The 26,535-nt window shown below is 46.9% G+C and overlaps 1 protein-coding gene across 12 annotated transcripts in view; it reads right to left on the reverse strand.

Moving 5' to 3' along the window:
- Nucleotides 1-26,535, reverse strand: part of Cit (citron rho-interacting serine/threonine kinase) — a 176,468-nt gene that overhangs the window by 32,702 nt on the left and 117,231 nt on the right. For all 12 annotated transcript variants that reach the window (XM_085681459.2, XM_048422956.3, XM_085681443.2 and 9 more), the window contains exons 23-28: nt 25,537-25,734; nt 14,893-14,946; nt 8,314-8,511; nt 7,434-7,627; nt 5,042-5,177; nt 3,055-3,159 (exon numbers count right to left, since the gene is read on the reverse strand). In XM_085681459.2, coding sequence (XP_085537585.2) covers nt 3,055-3,159; nt 5,042-5,177; nt 7,434-7,627; nt 8,314-8,511; nt 14,893-14,946; nt 25,537-25,734 — 885 coding nt within the window. The remainder of the gene's footprint in view (nt 1-3,054; nt 3,160-5,041; nt 5,178-7,433; nt 7,628-8,313; nt 8,512-14,892; nt 14,947-25,536; nt 25,735-26,535) is intronic.

Below are 26,535 nucleotides of genomic sequence, written 5' to 3' on the forward strand. Positions count from 1 at the left end.
AAAAGCCATTGTAAAATCTGTCAGGGGAAGTTAGTCACGAGAGGAATTTGGGCTGGAGACTAAAGATTCTTAAGTCGGAGACCAAGTTGGTTCCTTTGCCATCTCTGTCCCTATGGAGACAACAGTTTGGTGGGGGTCACACTTAAGAAGCATGTACCGCACCCTGGATTCTAAACATGTTCTGGACAGCAACAGTTCTTTTTTTGTCTTTTAATGGTTATGATGATGTGTGAATTTCTACTCAAATCAGTGTTGGCCAGATGTCTACTCGAACATCTACCCATGAGGGGCAGACTGGGAAACTGAAAACATTCTCCTAAGTCAGAAGTGAGAAGGTGGGGCTGAGTCAGGCTTCCGGCCTGCTATTCCTGGCTTTGCCACTGACTCACCACGTAACCTTGGACCAAGCACGGAGCTGTCAGGGCCAGTGTGCCCTTCGCAGATGGAAAATAGGACACTCGGGAGCCTCAATTATTTCTGTCCTGTTTCTGTTTCCAGCTTGTGCCTAATTGTAGGAACATTGCCTATTCATTCCGGAGAAAAGACCACCTGGTAGGCTGATGGTTTCTATTACAGGTCAAACATTTCCAACATCAAAAACCCAGATTTGAAATGTTCCCTAACCCAAAACTTCTTGAGTAGAAAATGCCACAACTGATCTCATGTGATGGGTCACACTCAAAATGTGGACATATTAAAAATACTGGACAAAGGCTGCTGATGGAGTCAGGACTATGCTGCTTGCCCAGAATGCATCAGGCCCTGGACTCGAGCCCCAGTAGCACACACGAACACAATCTAACATTACCGCCGGTCCAAGTGTACACGGTGTCAGTGTTCATATTTGGGTCCTATCCCCAAGAGATTCCATTATATATACATACCAATGTTTCTTTTCTTTTCTTTTTTTTTCTGAGACAGAGTTTCTCTGTAGCTTTGGAGCCTGTCCTGGAGCTAGCTCTTGTAGACCAGGCTGGCCTCGAACTTACAAAGATCCGCCTGCCTCTGCCTCCCGAGTGCTAGGATTAAAGGTGTGCGCCACCACCACCCGGCACATGCCAATATTTCAAAGATCCAAAATCAAAATTACTTCTAGTTCCAAGTATTTTAGCAAGGAATAGTCAACCTATACAGTGAATTTCATTATAGCTGAAGAATTTCATTCATATATGTTTGTACATATAAAACTTATTTTTAAGTTTTGGGGATAAAGCATACTACATAAAATTAATCACTTCATTGTTTTCTTTTTATTGATGATGCTAAGGATCTAACTGTCGGTTTCTTGCATACTAGATCATTTTAGCTATACCCCCACCCCCATCACGTGTAGGAGGGCAGTTGGTTCCCTCCTTCCGCCATGACCAGAGATGGAACTCAGGTCATCGGGATTGGGCACAAGCCCCTTTACTCACTGAGCCATCTCACCAGTCCCAGCTCAGCTCTGGAGACAGGGCTTCTCACTGAGCCTGGAGTTAACTGTTTCAGCTGAGCTAGACAGTCACTGGGCACCAGGGACCCTTTGGTCTCTGCCTCCCCAACACTGGGGTTATAGGTGCACCACTACACCCAGCTGTGAATGCGAACTCGGACAGATCCTCATGCCTGAGCAGCGTGCCTCTACCAACTGAGCCATCTTCCCAGCCCCGATCTGAGCCATAAGTTTAGCTCAGTGGCAGCGAGGGCATTCGCATTGCTGCAAAACAGCGCCGCCATCCACCTCCAGAACTTTGCCAAGCGCCCAGCTGTGCCTTTTAAAGTGTGACTTCATGGGGCATCTCACTGTAGGCAGCTGTAAGACCTTCACTACTCCCCTCGGACAGAACAGCACGGCCACGTCATAGCCATCGGCAGAGCGCCTCAGGAGCTCTGACCACGTGACCAGCGTGGGCCTGCAGCTAACTGAGCAGCACTGCCTTTCTCCAGCTCTTCACCAGGTATCAACCCGAAGTGCATTTGCCCTTGTGGGTCAAGGCGAGTGAGGAAGAATTATCATGGGCGATGCCATGTCTGAGACTTTGGCTGGGGGGTGGGAAGTCTTTACCATTTAAATAGCAATTTTCAGAGTTCTGACAAGAAAAGAGACGAAATCACAGAAGGGATGCATTTAGATCAGATTGAGCTTGACATCCTGTGTCTCAGAATCAGGAGAATTCTTCCTTAATTGAATTAAGTGCATGCTCAAAAGTCCTCAAGAAATTTGGTACTCAAAAATCTGATCACATCCTTGCCCTGTGTAGGAAGCTAATTTGCATGAGTGTTCTATCAACATGAAACTTAATATGCTTCAACTATCAACTCTTAAAGACAACCTAACTCAATCTTCACTCAGCCCTGCGCTCACTAAGCCTCTACTGGGCACATACTAACTCGGATGAACGGCAGTCTATATTAAGCGCCATACAATACAGGAAGACACAAATAATGGACGCTCTGGCCTTCAAGACAAACTCTTTTACTGTGTTAAGCAATATGAAGTGTTATGTGGTCCGCTTAGGACTCTACCTCAGAAATTCTAGCTTCAAAAATCTGAATGTCTAATTTGGATCCAATTGCCTGAATAGAACAACTTACTTCTTTCAAAATCTTAGCTGAGGGCTCAGGTGCTGCCTCAGTGGGTAGAAGCATTTCCTGTGCAAGAAGGAGGCCCTGAGGTGGAATTCCCACCACCCGCCTCAAAAGCTGGGCATGCTGCGGATGCCAGTAACCCCAGGGCTGGAGCTCTTGAGCTCACTGGTCTAGTCAGACTGTGGAGCTTCTGCTTCCGTGAGAGGACCTGTCTCAAGGCAGCAGGGTGCACAGCAATAGACGAAGCCACCAACATGCTCCTCTGGCTTCTGCATGCAGTGCACACAAGCACACAATGCCACACATACACATGTATGCAACACACACCTTCACACATACTCTCTCTCACACACACAGTGTCACATACATGCATGCATACACAGACACATACACACGCACCAATGCACACACACACACGTGCACACATGCACACATACAGACAGACACACAGGCACACTGGCTTTTCCTTCCAGGTGGTTCCCTCACCTCCTCCAGAAGCCTCTGCTTGAGCTCCCGTTCTGTCTCCAGCTTCTGTTGTAAGCTCCGGGCATTCATCTCGAGCATGGCGTGCTTCTTCTCCAGGTCGTTGAGCTGGGCATTTGGAAAAATTGGCCATGATGCCACATTTGGGAATGTTAAAGGGCTGCAGACTTTTTGAGATGTTCCCAAACCTTCACATGTAAAGGATAAGCATGGTCTAAAAGTCACAGGTTTTCATTTGGGGGAAAAAAAAAAAGAAAAAAAAAAAAGACAAGTCCACACGACAAATATGAGGACAGGAATCCCCTCCGTGGGCCAAGTGTCACCACACCAAGTTTTAAGAGAGTGGCTGCTCAGCTCACTGGTCATGCTTGGCCTGAATTTAATTAACTGATCGTATTCTGAGGCTCACAAATACATGATGGCTGCTGAGATGAGAAGATAGACAAGCATTCCCAAGTATCCGTCATCTGGGCCAGAAAGGCAGAGGCTGTGGCTACTGCGGGGCACGTCAACTACCGTGAAGTACAGCCAGGAAGGACAATGGCCTTGTTACAGATAAGATAAAGTGGTATCAGGATATCTAGACACATAGAGGTTGACTGTTTTACCAATTGTGACCAGCTAGACCCCGAGTCAGAGCTGTCCTTGAGTGCAGAGTGACAGCCTTGAGATGAAACTAATCACAGATGTCCATAGAGATCTATGTTCATCACAGTGTTATTCATATGGGGGGGGGAGGGACAAAACCTGGACGAAGCCCAAGTTTCCTGTACAGAGGCAATGCTCAAATTAGATGCCTGTGTGCAATTTTAGTTTTTTAGAATTACAAGTTTAAAAAATATTAATAAGCCAGGGAAAGCATCCAGTTAGATGATTTTTTTTAAAAAAAAAAAGATGTAAAAGTATATAAATAGTAAGAGTCTAAAGTTATAAAAAAAATGTGTGTGTGCACCTGTCTGCGTGCATAAGATAAGCAAACAAGGCCATGGATCACCCACCACCACAACAACTGGTACCAGCTTTTCTTTACTTTTCCTGTGATTTTGTCATTTTTCCACAGTGGCCCCAAGAAATGGCTTTTATAAACATGAAATAAAATCCTGATTGCCATTTTATGCGCACAAATGTGAAGAGGATTTCTCTGATATCTCCGTTTGCTATCAAGGGCCTAGGTACATTTCTTCAAGTCTATTAGACAAAAGCACCAAACACGGGCGTACCGCGGCAGGTACACGGCAAGGTACACGGCAGACCCACATGACACGCTGAGGACTTATGTGAATGTACTGTGGTCTGAATGGTCCCCTAAACTCTTATACTAGAAACTTAATCTAACTTACGTGTGGATGATATCTGGAGGCGGGGCCTTTTGGATATCAGTATAACAGGAGGCTCTTAAGGCGAGGCCCCAGGGAGGCATTAGTGGCTTCCTACATAGACGCTTAAGCTGGCCTGAGGAGCTCTGCCTCCCATGCTGTCTCTGCCTTCAGTATGACACAGGAAGAGGGGCCTCAACAGATGCAGCCATCTTGGACTTTCTAGCCTGTAGAACTATTAGCCAATTTATACTCTTTATAAATTAGCTGGTCCCAAATACTTGGTTGTAGCAAGAGAGAAAATACATGTGCCTACGGTCACACGGAAAGAACAGGTCACTGCAGCCACGTTCTTCTGAAGGACGAGCAACAGGAGAGGCTTCTGAAGCCTTTTAGGAATAAAATAGCATTGTGTCCCCGGTGTTGGACTTTTGGGGCCCAGATAGGCAGATGTCAGAAACTCACCACCCAAGCAGGATAACCTGGTACCCAGCACACCCAGCTATGTCATCGCCAATCAAGGCTGCCCTGAGGTGAATCGTGTCTGACATTTTTGGAGCAAAGGCATGCTTATGAAATATGTTTACCGCAGCTGTATCTGAATTCGGATTAATCCTGCCTTGAAGGAGGAAAGGAAGACGTTTTCCTACAGGGAAGGAGGGGTGGGTGCTAACCTTGTCGGACAGGCTCTCCGCTTTCAGCTTCTGTTCTTTGAGAGCCTGCTGCAGAGCGAGAATCTCGGCCTTGTGCTCCTTCACTGCCAACTCCACCACCTGGCGAGACTCCGTGATCCGCTGATCGGCTCTCGCCCTGCCAGAGAAGCACAAGGCCACTTTCAGGAGCCCCACACCACAGACCTGGAGGGAGGAGGCTGATCCATTTCTAAACAGGCTGCGGGCCGAACAGAGGCCCAACCATGTATTCTACCTTTAAATGCTGTCTTCCTTCCCTACAGCTTACAGAGTAAAAGTCTGACCCATTTCAGACTTGGGTTAAAATTGCCCTGCAGCAGTAAAAGCACCTGCGGGGACTGACTGTGGAAAGGCTCGGGCTGCAGAGGAAAGTCATTCTCAAATGCAACTGGACTAAATGGGGGTGTGTCCACAGTGTCACAGATGCGTGCAGAATGGCCTGTCCCATATAGCTGTCAAGGAACCAAAGCATGCGGTAGACCGTGGGGGACCCCATTCGAATCTGAGTGACAGCCTTCTCCCCGTAGGGCGCAGGCAAGACCTAAGCGCTTTGAGGGCTCATAAAAAGTTGAAACTTGAAACTGATGAATATATCCACTAAAGAAGACAAAAATTCAAAAGTAAAAGGGAGGAAAATCCCTTCTTCTTCCAAATCTACGTCCTCTATTTTCCCGCCTCTGTACCATGGGCTTGTGTGAGACAAGGCTCTACTCCAGAAATTCTTAGTTGTCCTGGAGACCCCATGCGTAGGCGCCATGACCCTGCCTAGCTCCACCTCTTCCTTGTTCTCCACAGCCCTCCAAGCAGGCAATACTCTCTACTCTAGGTGACAGACATCGAAACACACTGGAAGGTGACTCTTGGCTTCTTAGGATGACCACAAAGATTAAAAAGTGTATTTTGTTGGGCTTACATAATACCAAACAAGAATGGAGAGGCGAGCTGGACCTCTCACGATCGCCCAGACACGGAAAGAAGTAGTGCACGCATTTGCAGGTGTGGCTGTGTTTCTCTCCATTCCAAAGCCAGACCCACCCCCACGCCTCCGACTTATCCCCGACAGACTGAAGGAACAGCTCAGAGAGGAGCGGGGCTTGAGTGTGCTCTGGAAGGTATCTGTGGGGGAGTGGTCAGCACTTCCGTGGAACCTCAGCCCTGGGCAGCGGAAGGAAGGGAAGGGACAGGTTTCTAAAGCAGCAGTCCTTCATATCAAACACTCGACTTTGTCACGAGGCAACTGCTGCTCCCAGTTTCTCTCATAATTTCAGAGTTCTCGTCTTTTGCATCCCATCTTTCCTACTTCAGCTCAGCTAGGAAGCAGACCATTCAGCCAGCGTATTTTATTATAAAGTCTACGGTCACCAAGTAATCGCTGGGGATGCGAGAATGACCGACGCCGTCTGATGAGGTTACCTTGCTTACGGGATACAGAGACCCCGGGGAGGTGACATCAGCAGGGTTCTGAAGGATAGGAAGGAACATGTAGGAAGAGACATGAAGTCACCAGCTAATGTTGGCCCATGTGGAAAAGTAAAACAGGGGGCCCTTGGATTTCAAGGTAGTTTCTGGTCATCTTTATGTAACATGGCAGAATAAACAGTGAGTTGCCATGAGTTACACACTGGGTGTTAGCACCCTTCAGTTAGGCAGCACATTCAATGAGAATGGTACTCCCGAAACTGTGACGCCCAACGGGAAGGGAACTGAGAGCTGGGCAGGAGTATTTAAAAGAAAAAGACAGGAGATGGGGGGGAGAGAGAGAGAGAGAGAGAGAGAGAGAGAGAGAGAGAGAGACAGACAGACAGACAGACAGAGAGAGAAGGAGTGGGTGTAGTTTCATGCTCACCCCAGGGGACACTGGGTAACTTCTGGGATTGCTTCTAGCTATCACAGCCTAAGCAGTAAGTTGTTGCTGGCATCTAATAGAAAGCAAGCAGGCAAATGCACCCTATCCTACACTACAAAGCACCCCATACGCACAAAATGAGGGAATGCCCAGGCAATCCAAGGCATCGGCGCTCTAGAGCAGAAGGAAATGAACGAGTCTTCATGACCAGGATTCAGACAGTGGGGACCTGGCTACTGAGGTGACGAGGTTGGGATAAGGATCTTGGTGAGGTGATGGACATTTTTATTAGCCTTGTCCTGGGCCACTACCACAAGAGTCACGTGACATTTGCCAGATTTACAGCCAGGATGTCGCCCCTCCTTGGCTCGCCTGAGACTATGCTGGTCATGGTTCGGAAAGACCTGCGTCCGGGGAGATAGCGCGGTCTCAGGACACTGGGACAGTTGGTGGCCTTGTTCGATGCTCTGGGGGGGGATTCAGGTGTGCTCACCTGGCACTGGCTCTCCACAAAAGGGGAAGTCCCACCTGCTCTGCTTCTCGGTGTCCAGCATCCTCTGCAGCTCTCGGACGCGGCACTCAAACTGGGACTTCTCGTCCCCGAGGACGCTCCTCCAGGCCTCCCACTGGCGCTCTTTCTCCAGCAGCTCGTCATTTAGCGCCTCCAGATCCATGACCTGCTCCTCCAGCATGGTGCATGTGGTCTTCAGAGCCTCCATCGTCTGCAAGTCAGGCAGGGAGTCTGGAGGTGACTTTTGTCAAAGAGCTTCAGAAAAGCAGAAGTTCCTAACCACAGACTCACAGACAGGCCATTTTTCTATCCCACAGCTCAGGGGGACCAGATGACAACAGACCAAAGGCCATCTATCCACACTACCATCTGAGAGGTACGCCCCGGGGTGGGGTGGGGGTGGGGGACCACGATGATACAGTTATAATCCCGGCTCTCAGGAGAAAGGCCGAGAGTCTACTGTCAGTCTCCACCACACTAGTAAGAGTCCGTCTTTAAAAACCAACCTATCCACTTCTAAAGATTTCTTATTGTTATTTTTATTTGTGTGTGAGTGTGTGTTCCAGTCACACTTATGCAGCTGCCTACGGGTGTTGGAAGGTGATAGCAGATCCCCTGGAACTGGAGATTACAGGCTGTTGGGAGCCACCATGTGGTTGCTGGGAACTGAACTCACATACTCTGGAAAAGCAGTAAGCACTCTTAACCCCAGTACCCATTTTTAAAAGACATTTTAAAAACCATAATCTAGGATTTATTTTTAAAAGCCAGGATTGACAAGAAGCCTGCTTGCAGGCGCCTACTTGGTCTTAGACCCCCTCAGCAAGAACGCTCCAGACCCTTCTAAATCCCTCTGACGGCTGTCCAGGGACCTGAGGGCCCAGCCTCTCCTCTTACTTGCTTCTGGCTGGTGAGCTGCATCTCCCTCTCCGTGATCTCACGGCGGAGATGGTCCACCTCACTTCGCAGCTGCACAATCTCATCGTTGGCACCGGAGGCCTCGTCAAGTTGTTTAGATAAATAGAAGTTTTGGTTGTTGAGTTCAGCGTTGTCCTCGGTCAGCTGGTTCAGCTGCTCCTCCAGGTCAGTGATGACCTATGGGGCGGGGGTGGTGGCAAGGGGGGGACTTAGTATCAAGAAAGGTCACTGTCGGCAAGGAGAAGCTTCTAGGACCAGTGGTTCTGAAAGCTGCAGTCGGATGGTGTCACATGGCATGACAATGGGAACCAACATGCAGGCATGTGACTTGATGCCCAACTCAAGCTCCCACACAGGCTCCTTAGTTAGAGCGCGCATTCTGAGGGGAGGCGTCTCCTTTCTAACTTATGATACATCTGGAAAACATGCAAGAGTCAATCAACCAAGCGCTAAATGGATGGGCCAGCTCGAATGAGATCCAGTTAATAGCAGAGAGACACAGGCCAAGGAGAGAGGACTGTCTGAGACTACAATCATCTAATTAAACTGAAATCGACCTTGATGCCACCTACAGGGCACCGCCGCCGCAGACAGCCGCGGTCTTAGGAAGCCAGATAAAGTTTTATCAGGGAAAAATCACAATGAAAAGCGTTATTTGAATAAAATCACAGGCAGTGAATTTAATTCTGTGTAACAAAGATGGGGAAGAAATCTTAAGAGAAGCCTGGATAATTCTGAGGATACAATACCACATCACGATGCGGCTTAATGGATTCTGCTACACAGTGAGTTCTCCGAGTCTATGAAATTGTCATTTTATTGAGAGAGATTTAATCTGGTTTTACTAAATTATTTCCCTGTTCAATGGCAGAATGAGTTCCATTTCAGAACGTTTAGCTTGCCTGTTCTCTTTGCCGAGGCTTAGCATCAGTGCTTGTAGAGAACATTTATATAAAATACTTTCGAAGTTTAAGGGTAATTTTCTCATAATAGTTAGAATATGGCACGTGGGACATAAATTAAATTTTATGTAACAAAAAGAAGTAAATTAAAAGGAAACATCTTTAAGCCTGCAGTTATTAACTGTTTCGGGCTTCTGCGCCTACAACAGACATACTCTGTGACCTGTTAGCATTGCTAGCACGCCTAATCCCTTATTTCAACTGTCTTGATCAATTTAAAAATATAACAGTCTTCCTATGCACACAGAACTAAAGAATATAGATAAGAGTCTAGAAAGCTCATTTGACCAAGCAGCGAGCCTCTCGGGGCACAAGTGGTCTAGAACCTGAGTGGAGCGTGTTGGCAAGGGGTGCACCGTGAACTGTGAGCAGGCACCTGGACCAAACAGCTTCCTTAGAAGCCTAGAAATGGAACTGTGTGCCACGCTACGCCTCACGATTTGCCTCAGTGGTCCCTTTGTCACTCTCCTGGAGCCATGGCTAAGTTGAGATCAACAACTCCACACACTCCACCTGTCTTCATCCTACACAAAGTCACCCCACCACCTAAGGCCCTTCCCCTAAACAGTCTCCATTTAACCAGAGCACTAGGAGCAAACAATTTCATTTCCTTCTGCCCCGTCCCCAAAGGAAAGGAGCAGAATGGGACAAACGAGTGAGCTTGGAAGATTCTGGAACTCAAATGAGTTTGTACTTGGGTGGGTTTCTCCATCTGTGACATGGAAATAAATACCATATTTACTCTTTTCCTTTAAATTTATTTATTTATATTTTATGTATGAGTGCTCTACATATAAACCTGCAGGCCAGAAGAGGGCATCAGATCCTATAATAAATGGCTGTGAGCCGCCAGGTAGGTGGCTGCTGGGAATTGAACTCAGGACCTCTGGAAGAGCAGCCAGTGCTCTAAAACCCTGAGCCATCGCTCCAGCCCCTATATTTATTCTTGATCTTTTATTTTTAAATTGTCTTGTATCTATTCAAGTCCTGCGCCGTGAGATATATATGGGATATAAATTAGTGACCAAAATGGAGTTTCATTCTGAAAAACCTCTTGGGGAACAGACCAACTGCAGAAAATCTATTCACAGAGAAAATATCATTTCCTTGCCATTCACAGTTATATTTAAGCTTCTGGGTACCTATTTCCTTTCTTTGATTCACAGGAAAAAAAATACAGATTATTATGAACCCATTTCTGTCATATTTTCTCTTTTTCCAAAATTAAGATTATAAAAAGCTAAAGAAGAAACCTGTGAAAAACTAATGAGGTGGCAAAGTCTGGGCTCCACCCCCTTGACGCAGGTCTGCTAAAGAGCAAAGGTCCCTCCATTCCCAGTGTCTCTGGCCTCTGTTCCCAGCATCTGATTGTTGTTCTGTATTTGTCATGGTCTCCATTTTCCTCATTAGATGAGGGTAACACACATGCATGCACGCACGGGGCTTTAAAGCATTTCCACTTTGAACTGTGCATCTGCCTAAGTCAGAACACACTGGCGTCTACCCTTTCTAAGCAGCGAGGTGAAGTGTGAGACACACATTTCTGCCCACTTTACTGAGGTTACAGATACTGAGCTGACATGAGACACGTCACCAGGTTAAAGTATAACGAGCAATCCCTCCAATTGCTCTTTGAAGGGTTACTTTAGTTTCATTTTACAGGAGGGGAAGTAGGGGAACCAGGAGACTAAGAGACTTCACCAAGGGCACACAGCGGGCAGAGAAAGAGGTCAAACCTCGAGAGCAGCTCTGAAACTCAAAGCTTGTCTCTTACCCCTCCAACGATGCGGCACTCTCAGAAACCGAGGACAGAGATGCACTGACTGCTTGGGCCTCTTTTGCTTTTGTTTCTCTGAGACATATATAGCCTAGACTGGCCTCAAAGTCACCATAGCCTCCCGTGTCAGCCTCCTCAGTCCTGAGATTAGGAACATGTGCCAAGATGCCTGGTGTCATGCTTGCTTTTGAACCAGGTAATATGCAACAATTCCTAGTTCAACTCTGTGGCCACGCTGAGGGCAGATGGTCTGTTTATTGACAGACTTGGTTATGAGAGTCCATTAACTTTTAGGTCCCAAGAACAGAGGGTTTTTTAAAAACAAAAAACAAATAAATAAATAGAACGTCTAATTCTACTTCACAATAAAAAAAAAAAAAAAAAGACAGGGCAGAGGGCAGCTTCCCCACATGGAGGCCAGCCAGGCTTTCTTGTAGGCTATTTTATGAACAACAGATCTTGGTGCAGAACCAAGAATACAAGACTGTCTACTCCCAGTGTCAGGAAAAAGTACATATGGGGACACACACACACAAGCACAGCTCTCTTTCTGGAGTAACCTGTCACTTCTCAAGTCTGCTTGTGACCCTCACCATCACAGAACTGTACACCGAACTAGAAAGGACCAGGGGGTGCAAGGGTGGAAGGAGCCAGGCAAACACCGAGCAGCAGCCGAAGGCTCAGGCCCGAGCCTATTTTAATGCCTGCTTTTCCGAAGGCAGCTATTTGCATATTATTTATTTTTAATCTTATAGCTGACAGATTGATTCATAATTAAAGCTGTGTCATATGCTTGCCCACCAACTCCCCTCTAAAACAGACACAGGGAGGGGTTTAGGTGCCAGATTGAATCAAATCCTTTTTTAAAAATCCCTTCAAAACATAGAAATGGTCCGAGCCTGGAAGTCTCCTGCCCCCAGCTCTGTGAAATCGCTAACCAGGCGCTCCTCGTGACTAGGTTAGTAAGGAGCTCTTACCAGTGACAGAGGGGACACTTCCTAGCAGAGGCCATCTTGGACAGCATCCAGAGGGAAGGACATCCAGGCCAAGATCCCGCATCTTTAAAGCTGCTTTGAACTTGACTGTGTTACTGAGACCCAAGACTGTGGCTAAATGCCTTGAAGTAGATGTTTCCAGAGTTTTTAAAATAGAAAGGCCATTTTTCCAAAGCAAAGATTATGGTAGGAACCTGAGGTAACTGCAGAAGCCAACATCCATCTCTCTGTGGGCCGGGCCTGTGTGGAACTGCTCTGCGCCTCATCTACTTACCGCAGGAGCCCTTGGAGGTGCTGCCACCCCCAACGCCAGTGGCTTCTGCTGCCCAGGTCTTACTGAGTCTGAAACTCAAATACTTATCAGAAATGGACAGTTTCCCTCTTCCCTCATCCAGAACCCAAACCACAGCCAGTAACTATCAACTGGAAACATCAATGCCACGCTGGAAGCGAGGCTTTAGGCTAGCCCCATTTGGGAGGACGGTATCGGACAGGTTGCTAGAGACCATTTTATAATGTGAACCCTGTCTGTCTGACTCCAGAGCCCGTGGCTCGGACCGCTGTGTCTCCCAGCTGTTCTAGTTAATATGTGGAGGAGAGGACACTCTGTTAGACGCCCCCCCCCAAAAAAAAATAATTGGAAAGGGTCCCATAGGCCTTACCACCAAATACCAGTGGTAAAAAAAAAAAAATAGAAATAAAATTTAGAAGGTATAAACATTACATAAGCTAAACCAAAAATCAAATTAATTTCACATACTGTCAGGTTCCCTTATAGCCAAACTTGCAATTTCTTAAACTGGTGACCAGGCTTCACAAAGTAACATGTAAACCTTTAAGGGTGTGGGAGGTATGTTTCTTATTCCCTCTCTGTTGGTTTCACGTGTGTTTACACATTTTGGAACCCTTGAAGTCTAGTCTATACTGATCACACCTCAATCATACACAGAAAGCTCATTCTTAACTTCTTATGGTAGAAAACTAAAAGAAGTAAAAAGAGGCTGTTAGGCAAATGGAACAGGTTTACCAATGGACACATTTGAAAGCCATCCAAGCTTAAGGAAAAGTTAGTCAAGTAAAGGGGGCACAGCTCATGACTTCTACTATTGATTAGATAATTGATCGGTATCAATTTGTAAAAACTTAGGATTATTTTGGAAAGTGCTGCTTAATGTGTCTCATAATTTATTTTCTTTTCATTTAATCTTGTTGATTTAGAGTATTTTGAATGAAAAAATACTTATATTTTTATCTATTAAATTTATCAACTTTTCTCTTCTTCATAGGCTCCTTGTTCTAAAAGATATTTAAGTACATTCAAAGTATCTCAGGGACAGAATGGTGGCCTTTGCCTGAAATGGAAGCACTTGGAAGGCTGGGGCAGAAGGGTAGAAAGTCCAAGGTCAGCCTGGGCTACAAGGTGAGGTCTTATTTCAAGATAATTGAATAAGGAAGAAAAGAGAGACTTCATACAAAATCTGTATTTATTCTGTGATCATTTATAAGCATGTATGTGGTATAAATTACTGGGGCAACAGTCAGGAATTAAAAATACTAGACGGACAAGAGCAGATTCCACCAGTTCTTCAAGGAACGGGAGGAGGGGCAGTTGAAAGGCATGTGGAGGCAGGATCGTTCCCCACTACATCTGGACATACAGACCAAACTGCCTGACAAACCCATCTCGTGACCTAGCAACTCCATAGCCGGTCATGTGCTCTCCAGGGATCAGTGCTTGCAGCTACCCAAGGACCCGCACAAGGAACCTTCCCTAGCAAGGTGCCATCTACGGGCCGAGACATTGTGCAGCTACCTGCGGCCACTCAGGTAGCTGAGCTGCCAAACTGTAACAGTGTGCGCCCAAGACGGAGTGCCCCAGTTAGAGTTGGTGACTTGTGACGGTAAAGGAAAGATGTACACGTGTGGGAGCGGTGCTTCTGGAAATTCACAGGCGCATACGTGCACACAGGGACAGGACCACCGAGGACCGACAAAGTCAAAATCCACAAAAAGACCAAAGATGCAGAAGCACAAATAAGGACAGCGGTCCCAGCTCCTAAAGGGGCCTATTTCTGTCCTTCATTTTGATCAAAAATAGACTTTGCTTCTTCCCTGACTTGACTAGATTATGTAACCTGTGAGTGACACTCGCCTGCTGATAGAAGTGCTCCCCAGAAGCGATGTCACCCACAAGGGTCCTAGATTGTGAATTTTCGTATTAAAAAGGTGATTTTTTTTTTTTCCCTATTAGGAAGACAAACTTTTTTGGTCCACAGGAGAACTAATTGGCCTTTCTTCTTGGCAAAGGCCACAGGATGAAGAAGCCACGTGGGAAACCAGTCCCTGACATTGGGACAGTTTCTTGTCCAGGTGGGCCATGGACCCTTCATGCTGGAGAAGGGAATGAGCTACCTTGAGAGCTTGGTTGAGGCTACAGAATCTATCTACAGTTTCATACTGAGGGTGAAATGCTTTGGCTTTCTGTTTTGAGATAAGCTCTCATCTGTAGCCCGGCTTTGCCTTGAGGTCCTTTCGCCTCCTACCTCAGCTACCTGTACAGGTGCGTGCCCCACACCCAGCTAGAGCAAGAATTATTTGACTATTTTAACTATCCTAACTACCTTCCCCTCCCAAACCTAAAGAATAATTTTAACATTCTTCAAACCAGTAGCCCCCTGAAAAACTAAAACAAAATAAAAGCATTATGGTCTTCATGCTGCAAGAGTGTATGGAGAATCGGTCACCAACGCAACGACACCACAGAGAGCCCTCCCCTTGGCCTTCTCGGCTCTAGTCTGCTCGTCTTTGGCTTGTTCATACTCACAGTGCAGCTGCTGCGAAGGGCATCAAACTTGCGCTGGATTTCATCTCTATGTGCCTGAAAGGTAAGAAGTACATGATAAACCTTTCTAGGGTTGGATGCAATTCTACGTGCTATGGGTCGAATACAGAACCCAGCATTTGCTTGAAAAGCCAGGTGCACGACTGCAGCAGCCCCAGCATCCGCTCTGCAGAGGATTAATCGACGAGACCGTCCCCGGCATCAGCAACAAGTAACAGGGACAAACATCCCTGTGTTAAGAGGTACAGCCACTCAGACCGCACCACGGCACCAGGCGGATGCTTCCACAGTCATAACACCGGGGAGAGTGGGAAAGGGGGGAATAAAGGACCACACTCTTACTCCTCCGCATTGGCCCTAAACCAAACCCCGGTTCTGAAAATAGGAATGACTGTCCTTCTTCCCTCCAAATGACCCCTTCCTAGCCTGGGAGATGGACAAACAGAAGACAGACAGACAGGCATGCACACACGCACAAATGAGACACTGTCAGGGAAAAAGCAGAGTTTCGTTTTGTTTTGTTTTGTCTTTTAAAATTAAAGCTGCTGAGATTCATACAACTTCACACTGACCTGGGAGTTAACATCCTGACTTTCTCTGAGGCAAAACTATCCTAAAATCGCAGTATTTCTGCTATTGTTTGGATCTTAAATACCATCCAGAGGCCCTTGTGTTAAAGGCTTATAGTCAGCCTGTGGCACTAATGGGAGGTGGTAAAGCCATCAAAGCATATGACTTAGCTGGAAATTAACTTAGGCCATGGGCAGTTCTTGAAGAAGATATTGGAGTCCTGAACTAACTAACTAACTAACTAACTAACTAACTCTCTCTCTCCCTCCCTCCCCCTCCTCGCTCTCTGTTTCCCTGCTGTCAGAAATAAACAGGCCCCCTCCACTGTTTGCCCCATCTTGACAACACTAAACTGGAACAGCCCGGCGACCACAGCTAGAATCTCAGGTACCATGAATGGCGGTAACTAACGGGGGATTTTATCAGAGTACCGGAAAGCTGCCTGACACAGTTCCTATCAGCACTGAGATAGGGCACACTCACACGTAGCCCATGCCTTCATCCTGGTGAAGGAAGACAGTGGCAAAGACCCCAAGGCGGAAAAGGGCTTCACACAGTGCTGAGTGGGCAGAATAGGGCTCCTTAGACTCTGACCCAGTAGCAAGCAAGTCAAGGAAGGATTCAGTCTGTCTGCTTGCTGCATTCCATTAAATAGGAAGGGCTCGACAGAGACAAAATGCGTTGGGTGGTAAAGGCAAAAGCTGACTTCAAAAGTTTTAGATCTATAATCCATCCAGTTTAACAGGTATCAGTTGTCACAACTTTATGTAACATTTAGAAAAAGTGCAGTCAATTAAACCCTGGCATGTTCATGTATATATATGGCTCTAAGACACATCTTGACTTGAGTTACCTCAGAACTCATGAAGTAGGGTTTGTAGGGTCTGCATCCAACCAACCACGGAAAGAAAATATTCTGGGGCACATGATGATTGGTTTTATATCAACTTGACACAAACTAGAGTCATTCGGGAAGACAGAGCCTCAACTGAGAAAATGCCTCCATAAGATCTGCCTGCAGGCAAGTCTCTACTGATAATGCAGGTGAGCCCCACCTCCCTGGGAGTGACGCCAGACTTGGGCAGGCAGAAGCCAGGCTGAGCAAGCCAGGAGGCACCGCTCCTCCATGGCCTCGGCTTTAGTTATCGCTTCCAGTTCCTGCCCTGACTTCCCAGGATGATGGAAACATTTTCCTTCCGAAGTTGCTATTGGTCATTGTGTTTTATCACAGCAAGAGACGCCCTAACTAGGATAGGGCAGGGGGAGCGCTGGTACTGAATATAAACATGGGCTTTCATTATTCTTGAGACAAAGTGTCCTATCCTCACAGCATCGATACTGTATCAGTATTCTAAGCAATCTAGAAATGGTTTACAGCAAAGAGGACATGCACAGGTCCAGGCCATTGCCTGGGACAGGCTGAAACATCTGCTAATTTAGGTACTGGTGAGAGGTCCTGAAAATGAACCTCCAAAGATGACGATATATTCTCTCTTGCATTGAACTGCAAGGAAAGATATATTTTTCTTCTGAGTTTTGGTCAGTTTTGGAAAAAAAGAAAACAAGAGAAAGGGGGAAAAATTGTCCAGGAAGGCATCTGGGGCTCATTCGAAGTCCAAAAACCTGGAAACCGAGGAAGAAAGGAAGAAAAATGTGGTCTTCTAGCTATTGCAAGAGTGCTAACGCAGGGCAGTGGTGGCGCATGCCTCTAATCCCAGCACTCAGGAGGCAGAAGCAGGCAGATCTCCATGAGTTCGAGGCCAGCCCGGTTTACAGAGCTTGTTCCAGGACAGGCTCTAAAGCTACAGAGAAACCCTGTCTCGAAAAACCAAAGGATGCTGGGATGTTGTGGGAAATCACAGATCAAAATGAAACAAAGGGACTAAGCAGCAGGAAAGCCCCTGAGGAGGGCAGGGTTACCAGCCAAGAGAGAAATGGTGGTGATTTAGAGCGGTATGGCAGCAGAAATCAGAAAAGTTTAGAAAGGACAACTGAAAGGGCATGAGGGGAATGGGGGGCAGGGAGACCCAGGGGCCTTAGACCAGAGAGACAGTGGAGATTATCGCACCAGCTGCTCAACAGTGAGAACACAAAGAGCCATCTAGTCTTAGGCAGAGGCAAAGGGAGTCATTTCCTTAAACACAACAAAATTTATTCTCCAGAAAAGTCTATAAGACAACTTAAAAGTTTTAGAACTATGATGTTCTCTCTAATATGTCCATTTTCCAAGACAATTATAATAGGCTATATAAAGACATGTGAGTTAGAGACATGTGAGCTAGAGACTAGTACACCCAAAGTCATAGCAATAGAAACTAGACAAAAGAAAACACAAATAATAATAATAATAAATTGTAAAAAGAGTTTTAAAAGTGAACAGGGACAGCAGAGAGCTGAGACAGCTGGGAGCAGAATGCGCATTAACTGGGGTCTCTGAAGGAGTTTGGGGTGAGCTGGAGAAATGCTGCAAGAAGCAATGGCCACAGATGTCCAAAGCTGTTCAAAGCTTTGACCCCACAGACACAAAAACTTCAAAACACTCTAAACCTAAGAAACATGAAGACAATTATTCTTAAGTGCATTACAGTCAAATTTTGCTTAAAACCAGCAACAAGGGGGCTGGAGAGATGGCTCGCGGTTAGGAGCACTGCCTGCTATTCCAGAGGTCCTGAGTTCAATTCCCAGCAACCACATGGTGGCTCACAAGCATCTGTGCCCTCTTCTGGCCTGCAGGCACACATGCAGACAGAACACTGTATACATAATGAATAAATAAATCTTTAAAAAAAAGAAAACAGCAACAAGAAACTCGTCAAACCAGGCAGAGAAAATTTGTTATACTCAGGGCAACAATGGGAGTGCTGGGAGGCTGATTCTAGGCTAGATGTAACTGTCACCATCTTAGATCAGAGCAACATTCATCACCAGAGCTGGGCCCTCATGGACTGGGACTATCAACATTCCCCTTCATGGGAGAGGAGAGGGCTTTCCTCAGAACACACAGCAGTGAATGATGGCCAAAAGAAGGAAACTCGATAGTATAGCTGCCCATAAGCTGTCCATGTTCCTATGAGGAACCCTAATAAATTCACTGGTTCACTGAGCCAGACATGGGTGGAACGGTTTCCATTGCCAAGATAAAATACCATGACCAAAAGTAACGTCGGGAAGAAAGGGTTTATTTGGCTTACAAGTTCAATCACAGTCCTTCACTAAGGGAAGCCAAGGCAGGAATCAAGCAGGATAGGAGGCTGCAGGCAGAAACTGAAGCAGTCAGCCTTTCTTGCACACCAGGGACCACATGCCAAGGGGATGGCGCCACCCACAGTGGACTGGGCCCTCCCACATCCATCAGTAACACCACAGACCAAACTGAAACACTTCCTCTTCCCAGATGATGCTGACTGTGTCAAGCTGGCAAAAACAAAATCCTAAACAGCACAGACACACATTAACAAGAAGATCAGATGTTCAAACCATGCTGTGGGAGGGTTGAGCCTGAAGACAATATAGCAGCATTGTAAACATTGCAACAGTGTTTAACCTGTCTGCTTAGAGCTCTGTAGGTAGCAGAAGTATCTATCTCTCCCAAGAGAAGAAGGAGAGGCTGCCACTGACATGGGGGAAGGGGATGTCTCCCCAGCAGACCCATACTGCACAGGAATCCTTCAGGCAGGACAACAGCAACTGGAAATTGCGTCTAGATGCTGTCTATGTAGACTCACGTTGCTGAGGGCCTAGTGAGAGGGTCCTAACGTCATGACCTTGAGAGTGACTGTGGATCCAGCCCCTTACTCTACCCCTCCATCCTTGCTTTCTGGTCAGGTGAGCAGTATGTGTTCACAGTGCCCTCGCAACCATGTGCTGCTTAGACTCAAACACAAGAAGCCAGTCACGGACAAGCATCAAACCTGTGACCCCAAACCAGTCACTTTTTCTTTATATGCTAATTGTCTTAGGTTACCACGATGGCAAGCTGACTAAACATATTCAGCAATGACAAAAGACTAAGTTGCTGGGGTGAGAATAAATATTTACTTAGCTTTAGAACAAAGCCATCTGTACTACCGTTGAATCTCATTTGTAGCCAGTGACCGAGCAGGGTCTGCTCCCATGAGCCTCCTCAGGTCCCTTTGATGAACGCCATAATCACCATGGACAAAAGAGAGGATTTATGGAGAAAGAACAGGCTCTTACATTAATCACCTCTACATCAGGGGTCAGCAAGATTTGTGTGTTTTTTATTTTTGTTTTAATGAGAGAGATAGGAGAGATTTTTGGTCTGCAAGCCAATTTGATCTACTTAAAGATGTCCTCACAGGGCAAAGGTCACTATCGAAAATATGAACATGAGACTGGGGAGATGCCTTTCGCTTATTCTCCGGCACCCACCTAAAAAGCCAAGCACCCGTGAGCATAGCTGTAACCTTAGCACGGGAGAGGGGGCAGAGACAGGAGGGTCCCAGGACTCACTGGCCAACCAGTCTATTCAACTGGCAAATTATAGGTTTAATGGAACACTATTTCAAAAAAAAGAGACCAACAGAAGAATACTTGATTGAGACCTTTGGCCTCTGTATCACATGACATACACATGTAGATACATCCATACATATACCACCTCTCCCTCTCTCCACTTGTTATAAACTCTCAAAATAAATAAGAAACAGAGGGTGAACTCAGTTCTTTCAATGCTAAGGCTCGCTGGGCCACACAGCGCTGCTGAAGCCCTCTTCTACATCCCTATTTGTTACACTTTATTAATAGCAAAGATTCCAATAAGTCTACACCATTAAAAACTCATTCAACTGTCCCTTGGAATCAGAAATTTCAGTCATGGATGATTCATCCCCATTAAAATTCACCATCATGAGGCATTTGGATCATTTGGACACATCAGACACCAATCCTCACAGAGGCAAGATGTAATGAGCCACCATCATCGATGGGGAGGCATGACTTCAGAATGTAAAGCAGGCCCTGGTGTGTGTCAGCAGCACCACCGGCTTCGATGGCCACCCAGCTGAGCCCAGAAAGGAAACAGTAAGAGGGGCTGGAGACACAGCTCAGCAGTTAGGAGCATTTGTTCTTGTAGAGGACCTGGATTTGGTTCTTGGCCCAACGTGGCCACTCACAACCACCTTTAGCTCTGGTTCCAGGTGATCTGTAACCCTCTTATGGCTTCCTTAGGCACTGCATGCACATTTTAGACATGCCAACAAAACACTCACGCACATAAAATAAAAATTAATAAATCTAGCCGGGTGGTGGTGGTGTACACCTTTAGTTCCAGCATTTGGGAGGCAGAGACAGGTGGATCTCTGAGTTCGAGGCTAGCCTGGTCTACAGAATGAGTTCCAGGACAGCCAAGGCTACACAAAGAAACCCTGTCTTGAAAATCCAATAACAATAATAATAATAATAAAAAAAATCCTTTTTTAAAACTGAAAAGAAAATGGTATGAGAAATTGACGTTTCCTTTAAACTGGGAGATGGGACCCACATGACCTGCATTCAAAGACAGTGACATACCTGAGACAGGCCAAGGACACCACTTGGGGGCTAACTAAGCATTGGGGGGCTCAAGAGAATATTTATTTTCTAAAATTATCAGGGACCCCAGAAAGTGAAGACATTCACATAGTGGACATTACCATGAAAGCAGCCTGACCTCAGGAACCCGCAGGGATGCCCAGTCCCACCTGGGTAGCGGCGTGGCCCCAGGGCCAGGGACACTCCGGTTGTCTCTGGGAGTCTTTGCACATCCAGTAAAGGGAAGGAGAGTTGTGAGAAAGGGGAAACTGAGAACAGGAAGGCGGCACTCAGTGCCTGGCCAGCTTCCGGGATCCACAGCCCGCAGGCCTCCACCCTTTCTGGCTCACATCTTGACTATTCTGCCAACAGCTTACTAATTAAGCACAAGGCTTGATGTTTGCGAGAAGGAATGAGAGCCTGCACTGATTAACGACTCCAACAAATCAGAGGCGACGGCATTGGGCTCTGTGATCGCGCTGCGTGGCGAGGAGCTTTTCATCGGGGCCGCAGCGCTCTGCCCCTTGTCATTCAGCTAAGAACGTGGGGTCAGGACCACAGAGCCACCCACGGAGCCTTGCTGGTGCATACAAAGTACACGCCACTTCTCTTTCAGGCTATTCAGGGTGACTCTGATGTCCAAAACACAGCTGTGCGCCACCGAGTCTGCGGATGCCAGTTCTGCAGGGAGGGGTGGTGCTGTCTTCTGGATGGAGAGTGGACGGAAAACTCTGTTATCAGGAGCGGTCTCTAAAGCACGGCGGTTACAGTTTGACTCTATGGCAGGTGTCTACCTTAACCCAACTTCAGCTTTAACAGTCAATTCCAATGCAAAAGCAGTTAACAGACTGGATGATGTGAGAAGGGGGGAACACAGAAAGCACAAAGTCTCCCAGCCGCTCCCGCCAAGCACCTTCAATGGAGAACTCTAATGTAACAGTGTTCCATCTAATTTGGCCCAGGGATGGAGGCCGGACCAGGTGACTGCTCCCTTCCCATCCTGGGAGATGACCGCCTCTTTGAATTAAGCAATAATAGCCCATTTGACCATTCTCTCTATTGATTAAAAACCACCAAGCTGTGAGGCTCACAAACCTCCTACGAGATCACTGCAGATCTGGCTGCTTTAATTTGATTGATGTTCATGTTGGATCTAAATGTGGCCCTTGAACAATGAGAAAGTAATAATGTACTGCGTTTGGAGCCATTTTCCTTTTCTTAGAAAACACGCCCTTCCAGCCAAGCTAACCAGGTCCTTTACTTAGCAGCCGCATGCTGTTCATAACCAGGTCTGAGAGACAATCAAGATGGAGGCAAAAAGGCAAAGGCTCAGGGCTCAGAATGGAATGGAAGCATATGGGGATGACGTGGAGGGCTTCCCAGGACAGCTACTCTTTGGTGGGGGCTCAGCCACTCATGGGCTGGTGTGCCATTACTAGCACCTTCAACCATCAGTTTGGGCAAGTTCTATAGTCCATGTACCTTCGTGTGTGTGTGTGTGTGTGTGTGTGTGTGTGTGTGTGAGAGAGAGAGAGAGAGAGAGAGAGAGAGAGAGAGAGAGAACCTGAGATTTTAGAACTAGGTTTTTGTTTTCTGGTTTCTGGGGTTTTTTTGGGGGGGGGGGGCGGTTGCAGATTCTTGGAGGCAGTGAGCTCATCCAACTAAATTAAGTCGTCACTAGCTGCTGTGACAGGCTTCAAGCAGCCAGCAGACACAGCACATTCCAACCAGAGCAGTAAGGCAGGATTTAAGGGACTCATTTCCCACAGATAAACGGCAGTGACGCACGCTCTGTTTTATGTCCTCCTCCGTCCAAACGCACAGGAAAGATACATGACCACTGCCTGCCCTCCCGATTCCCACAGAGCCACGAGAAACATGGATCATCCTTGGGCACTGCAGAGAAAAATGAACTGAGGAATCCCAGGCTAATATCCTGGGGAGAAAAGGTTAAAAACGGGAGGTTAGGCACACAGCAAGTGCTCTTCACCCACGGATGAAGTCAGTGATGTCCCGAGTTTTGCTGCTGAGTTTGAATGTACTCGGAGTAAACCAAAAAAACAGATGACACAATGCATCAGGTAAGAGTGGTTCTCCCAATGGCAGCCAAGAAAAGCTGTCTGTCTGCCTGTCCTCCTCGCCACTCACTCAACCAGAGTAAAAATTTACGCCTTCTTGGCATGCATTCCTTAAAGATCACTTCTTTCCCTTCTCCTTCTTTCCCTTCCTTCTTCCATCTTGTCTTCTATGCACCCGCTCTCCGTTTGCCTTTCATTCTTATTGGGTCCAGCTCTCCTTCTTTATATCTTGCCAAACTACTTTCAATCCACTCTCAAAGCAGAATACAAACAAAGAAAAGACGTGATTTTTTTCCCCCCACACTAAATATTGGGGGCAAGCGGCATCATAATGAGTATTCTCAGAGAGATGATAGAGTTTTGGGGCAATCACTATCCAGACTTGGCAGGCATTCCAGAAAACCAAGGCTGCATAAAGCCCTTCCTTACAGGAGCTGTTCTGTGTCACTGGTGTCATGTGAGCCACTGTGGCGTCCACTGGCCTCCAGAGGACCCTGTCCCAGGAAGACCACATTTTCAATCTTGTTTAAATAATTGTAACCCTAAACCCAACAGCAGGAGGCAACTTGTAACTATGAAGCTAGTTTAAAGACGGACAGATAGACAAGCACACGTTATTAAACAAGTCATAAGCAACGAACGCAAATGACATAGAGATTAATTCTGCTCTAAGAGATGCAGAGATACTGGCTGAAGTGGACAGGGCCAGCATCCAAGTGGGACTGGAATTGATAAGGCACCCATTATTAAAAAAAAAAAATCACTGAACAAATCAGCTGCTTTGTGCCCTGCCCACAGAGAAGGGTACCCTGACCAGCAGGCATGACTGTACCCATCTGCTTGGCAGGAACAGTGTGTTACTATGAGGACTGTGTGGGCTGTCTAATATAGCCAGTGAAGCTCATCCCATTTTCCGAGCCTGTGCCCGCCACGCAGCCTTCCAAAAGTAATGGGGCTTGCTTGCTTTCTTTAAAGATTTATTTTATCTATATGCGTGCATGCATGTGTATGTGTGTCCGTGTATGGATGAGAGAGACAGACACACACACACACAGAGAGAGAGAGAGCGAGCAGGTGGGAAGGCTTCAGAGGAGGGCATCAGACCACGTAGAGCTGGAGTTAAACAGCGTGGTTTCTGGGAACCAAACTCGGAAGAAATAGATGTCAGTGCTCTTAACCATGGAGCCATCTCCCCAGCCCTCAGTAATGGGGTCTTCTAAGTGATCTGCCCTGAGCGGGAGATGCCAGGACCCCCCCACTCAGAGCATTCCTTTCTCCGGAAGCTGATGGGTTGGCATTCCACAGAAAAGCCTCGCATGAGCTCCGTCTGTCTGTCTGTCTGTCTGTCCGTCTGTCCACCTGCCCGTCTGCCCGCCTGCTAGCCTGGATAGGTCCTTGAGGAATGGACAGTGATGGTAAGCACGGCCAGAAGATCTTCCAGAAAGAATGGAGCTGTGAGTCCAGTGAGGTCTGCCCGTAGTAAACCTCAGGAGAACTCTCTCCAGCTTGGTACACTTGTCTCTCAGAATAGGCAGGGATGTTAGACTGCTTTTAGAGAAATGATCTCTCATCCAGACAACTCTTTCCCACCTAGATCATACCAAAGGCATGAAAAAGACATGAACAGGACTGAAGAGATGGCTCGGGAGTTAACAGTGTGTACCTCTCTTCCAGGACCCAAGTTGGATAACCAGCATCCATGCCAGGTGGCTCACAACATCCTGCAACCTCAGCTCCAGGGACTCTGACACCCTCTTTTGGCCTCCACAGGCATTGCACTCATGTGTGACACATTCACACACACACACACACACACACACACACACACGTAAATTAAAAAACAAAAACACGTGAAGCATGGAACTGCACCTGAGACCCTAGCACTTTGGGAAGCAGAGGAGGATTGTAAGTTCAAGACCATCCTGGGCTACACAGCAAATCCTCATCTTAAAACCTCTCTTGTTTCAAAAATAAAAAAAAGATATGAAGCAGAATCTATGGCTTAAAAGAAATAGTAACACAAATGAGACCAAGCAAAAACAAAGTTAAACAAACAAAAACAAAACAAAACAAAAATAAGACCCAGGGATAAGTTATAAAGACTGCTATAAGACAGAAATTATTAATTTCTTATGATTATTAAAAACCAAAGCAGAAAACTCAAGTATACCAACTCCAGCTGAAAATGAATTTCACATGTAACAATGATCGCTTAAAAAAGAGAACAGGGGGAATTTTTCAAAGTGTGCAGGAAGAAGGATCTCACCGGATGAGCTAGTCAACAAAGAAGTCTAGCTACACAAGCTATTGTTCCACCCACCATCCACACCCATGAATCCTTCTCCCGCTCCTCTCCTGACATCTCTAAGAGTAAACAAAGACACCTGGCGCCTACTCCCCTCCCAGCTAAGCCCTCCTGAACCTGCCACAGTGCTGGCAGACTGACCGTCAGGGCCTGGATCTCCTCCTCTGCTTCCGCCGTTGTCTCCTCCAGCTCTGTCTTTGCCTGGCGGAGCTGGCCCTCCAGGGCCGCCCTGGCCGCCTGCAGGGCCGTCAGCTGGGACTCGCGCTCCTGCAGGGACAGCTGCAGCTCTGTGAGCTGGCGTTTCAGCTCCAGCTTCTGCTCCTCGTGCTCCAGGCTGACCTGAGGAAGGAGAGAGGCTGTGAAGGAGAAGCAGAGCCTGCAGCTGAGACCTGGTCTTGGCCAACAGCTCGGCCTTGTCAGAGGGTCCATGTGCATCTCAGAGCAACAGCACTGAGAAATAAACACAGCAGGATGTGCAATGAACTCTCCCATGGGTTCTGCCTCCATAGATTCATTCAACCACGGACTGAAAATATTCAGAGAGAGACTGTGTCTGTAGCGGGCATGCCTGAATACATAACACATACAAAATTGTCATCTTCCCCTAAGCAGGAGAATGAAGATTTTGGTTTTACTTTTTTCTTTCTTTCTTTCGATTTTTCAGGAACTCACTCTGTAGACCAGGCTGTCCTTGAACTCAGAGACCCACCTGCCTCTGCCTCCCAAGTGCCAAGATTAAAGGTGTGCACCACCACCACCCAGCCAGTTAGCTTCTTGGACAGCAATAAGAAGCAACACTGCATAGCAATCTTGTTTTGTGTGACCCAAGGCACATGTGAGATGTGTGTAGGTTATATGCAAGTGCTTCCTTATCTTCGAAAGGGCACTTGAGCAGTTACGGGTTTGGGTATCACTGAAGGGAGTCTTAGAGCCGTGCCCCGATGACCATCTCTAACTCACAGACATTCAGATGCAGCCACAGGCTTGGGTATCATGGAGGGGAATCCTAGAGCCGTGCCCCAATGACCATCCCTAATCACAGGAACTTAGATGAAGTCACAGGCTTGGGCATCATGGATTGCCCCAATGACCATCCCTAACTCATAGACACTCAGATGCTTAGGAAGGCTTCCAAAGAAA

This window comes from Myodes glareolus, chromosome 2, assembly GCF_982192425.1.
Source record: "Myodes glareolus chromosome 2, mMyoGla1.1, whole genome shotgun sequence".
In the NCBI taxonomy this organism is placed as follows: domain Eukaryota; kingdom Metazoa; phylum Chordata; class Mammalia; order Rodentia; family Cricetidae; genus Myodes; species Myodes glareolus.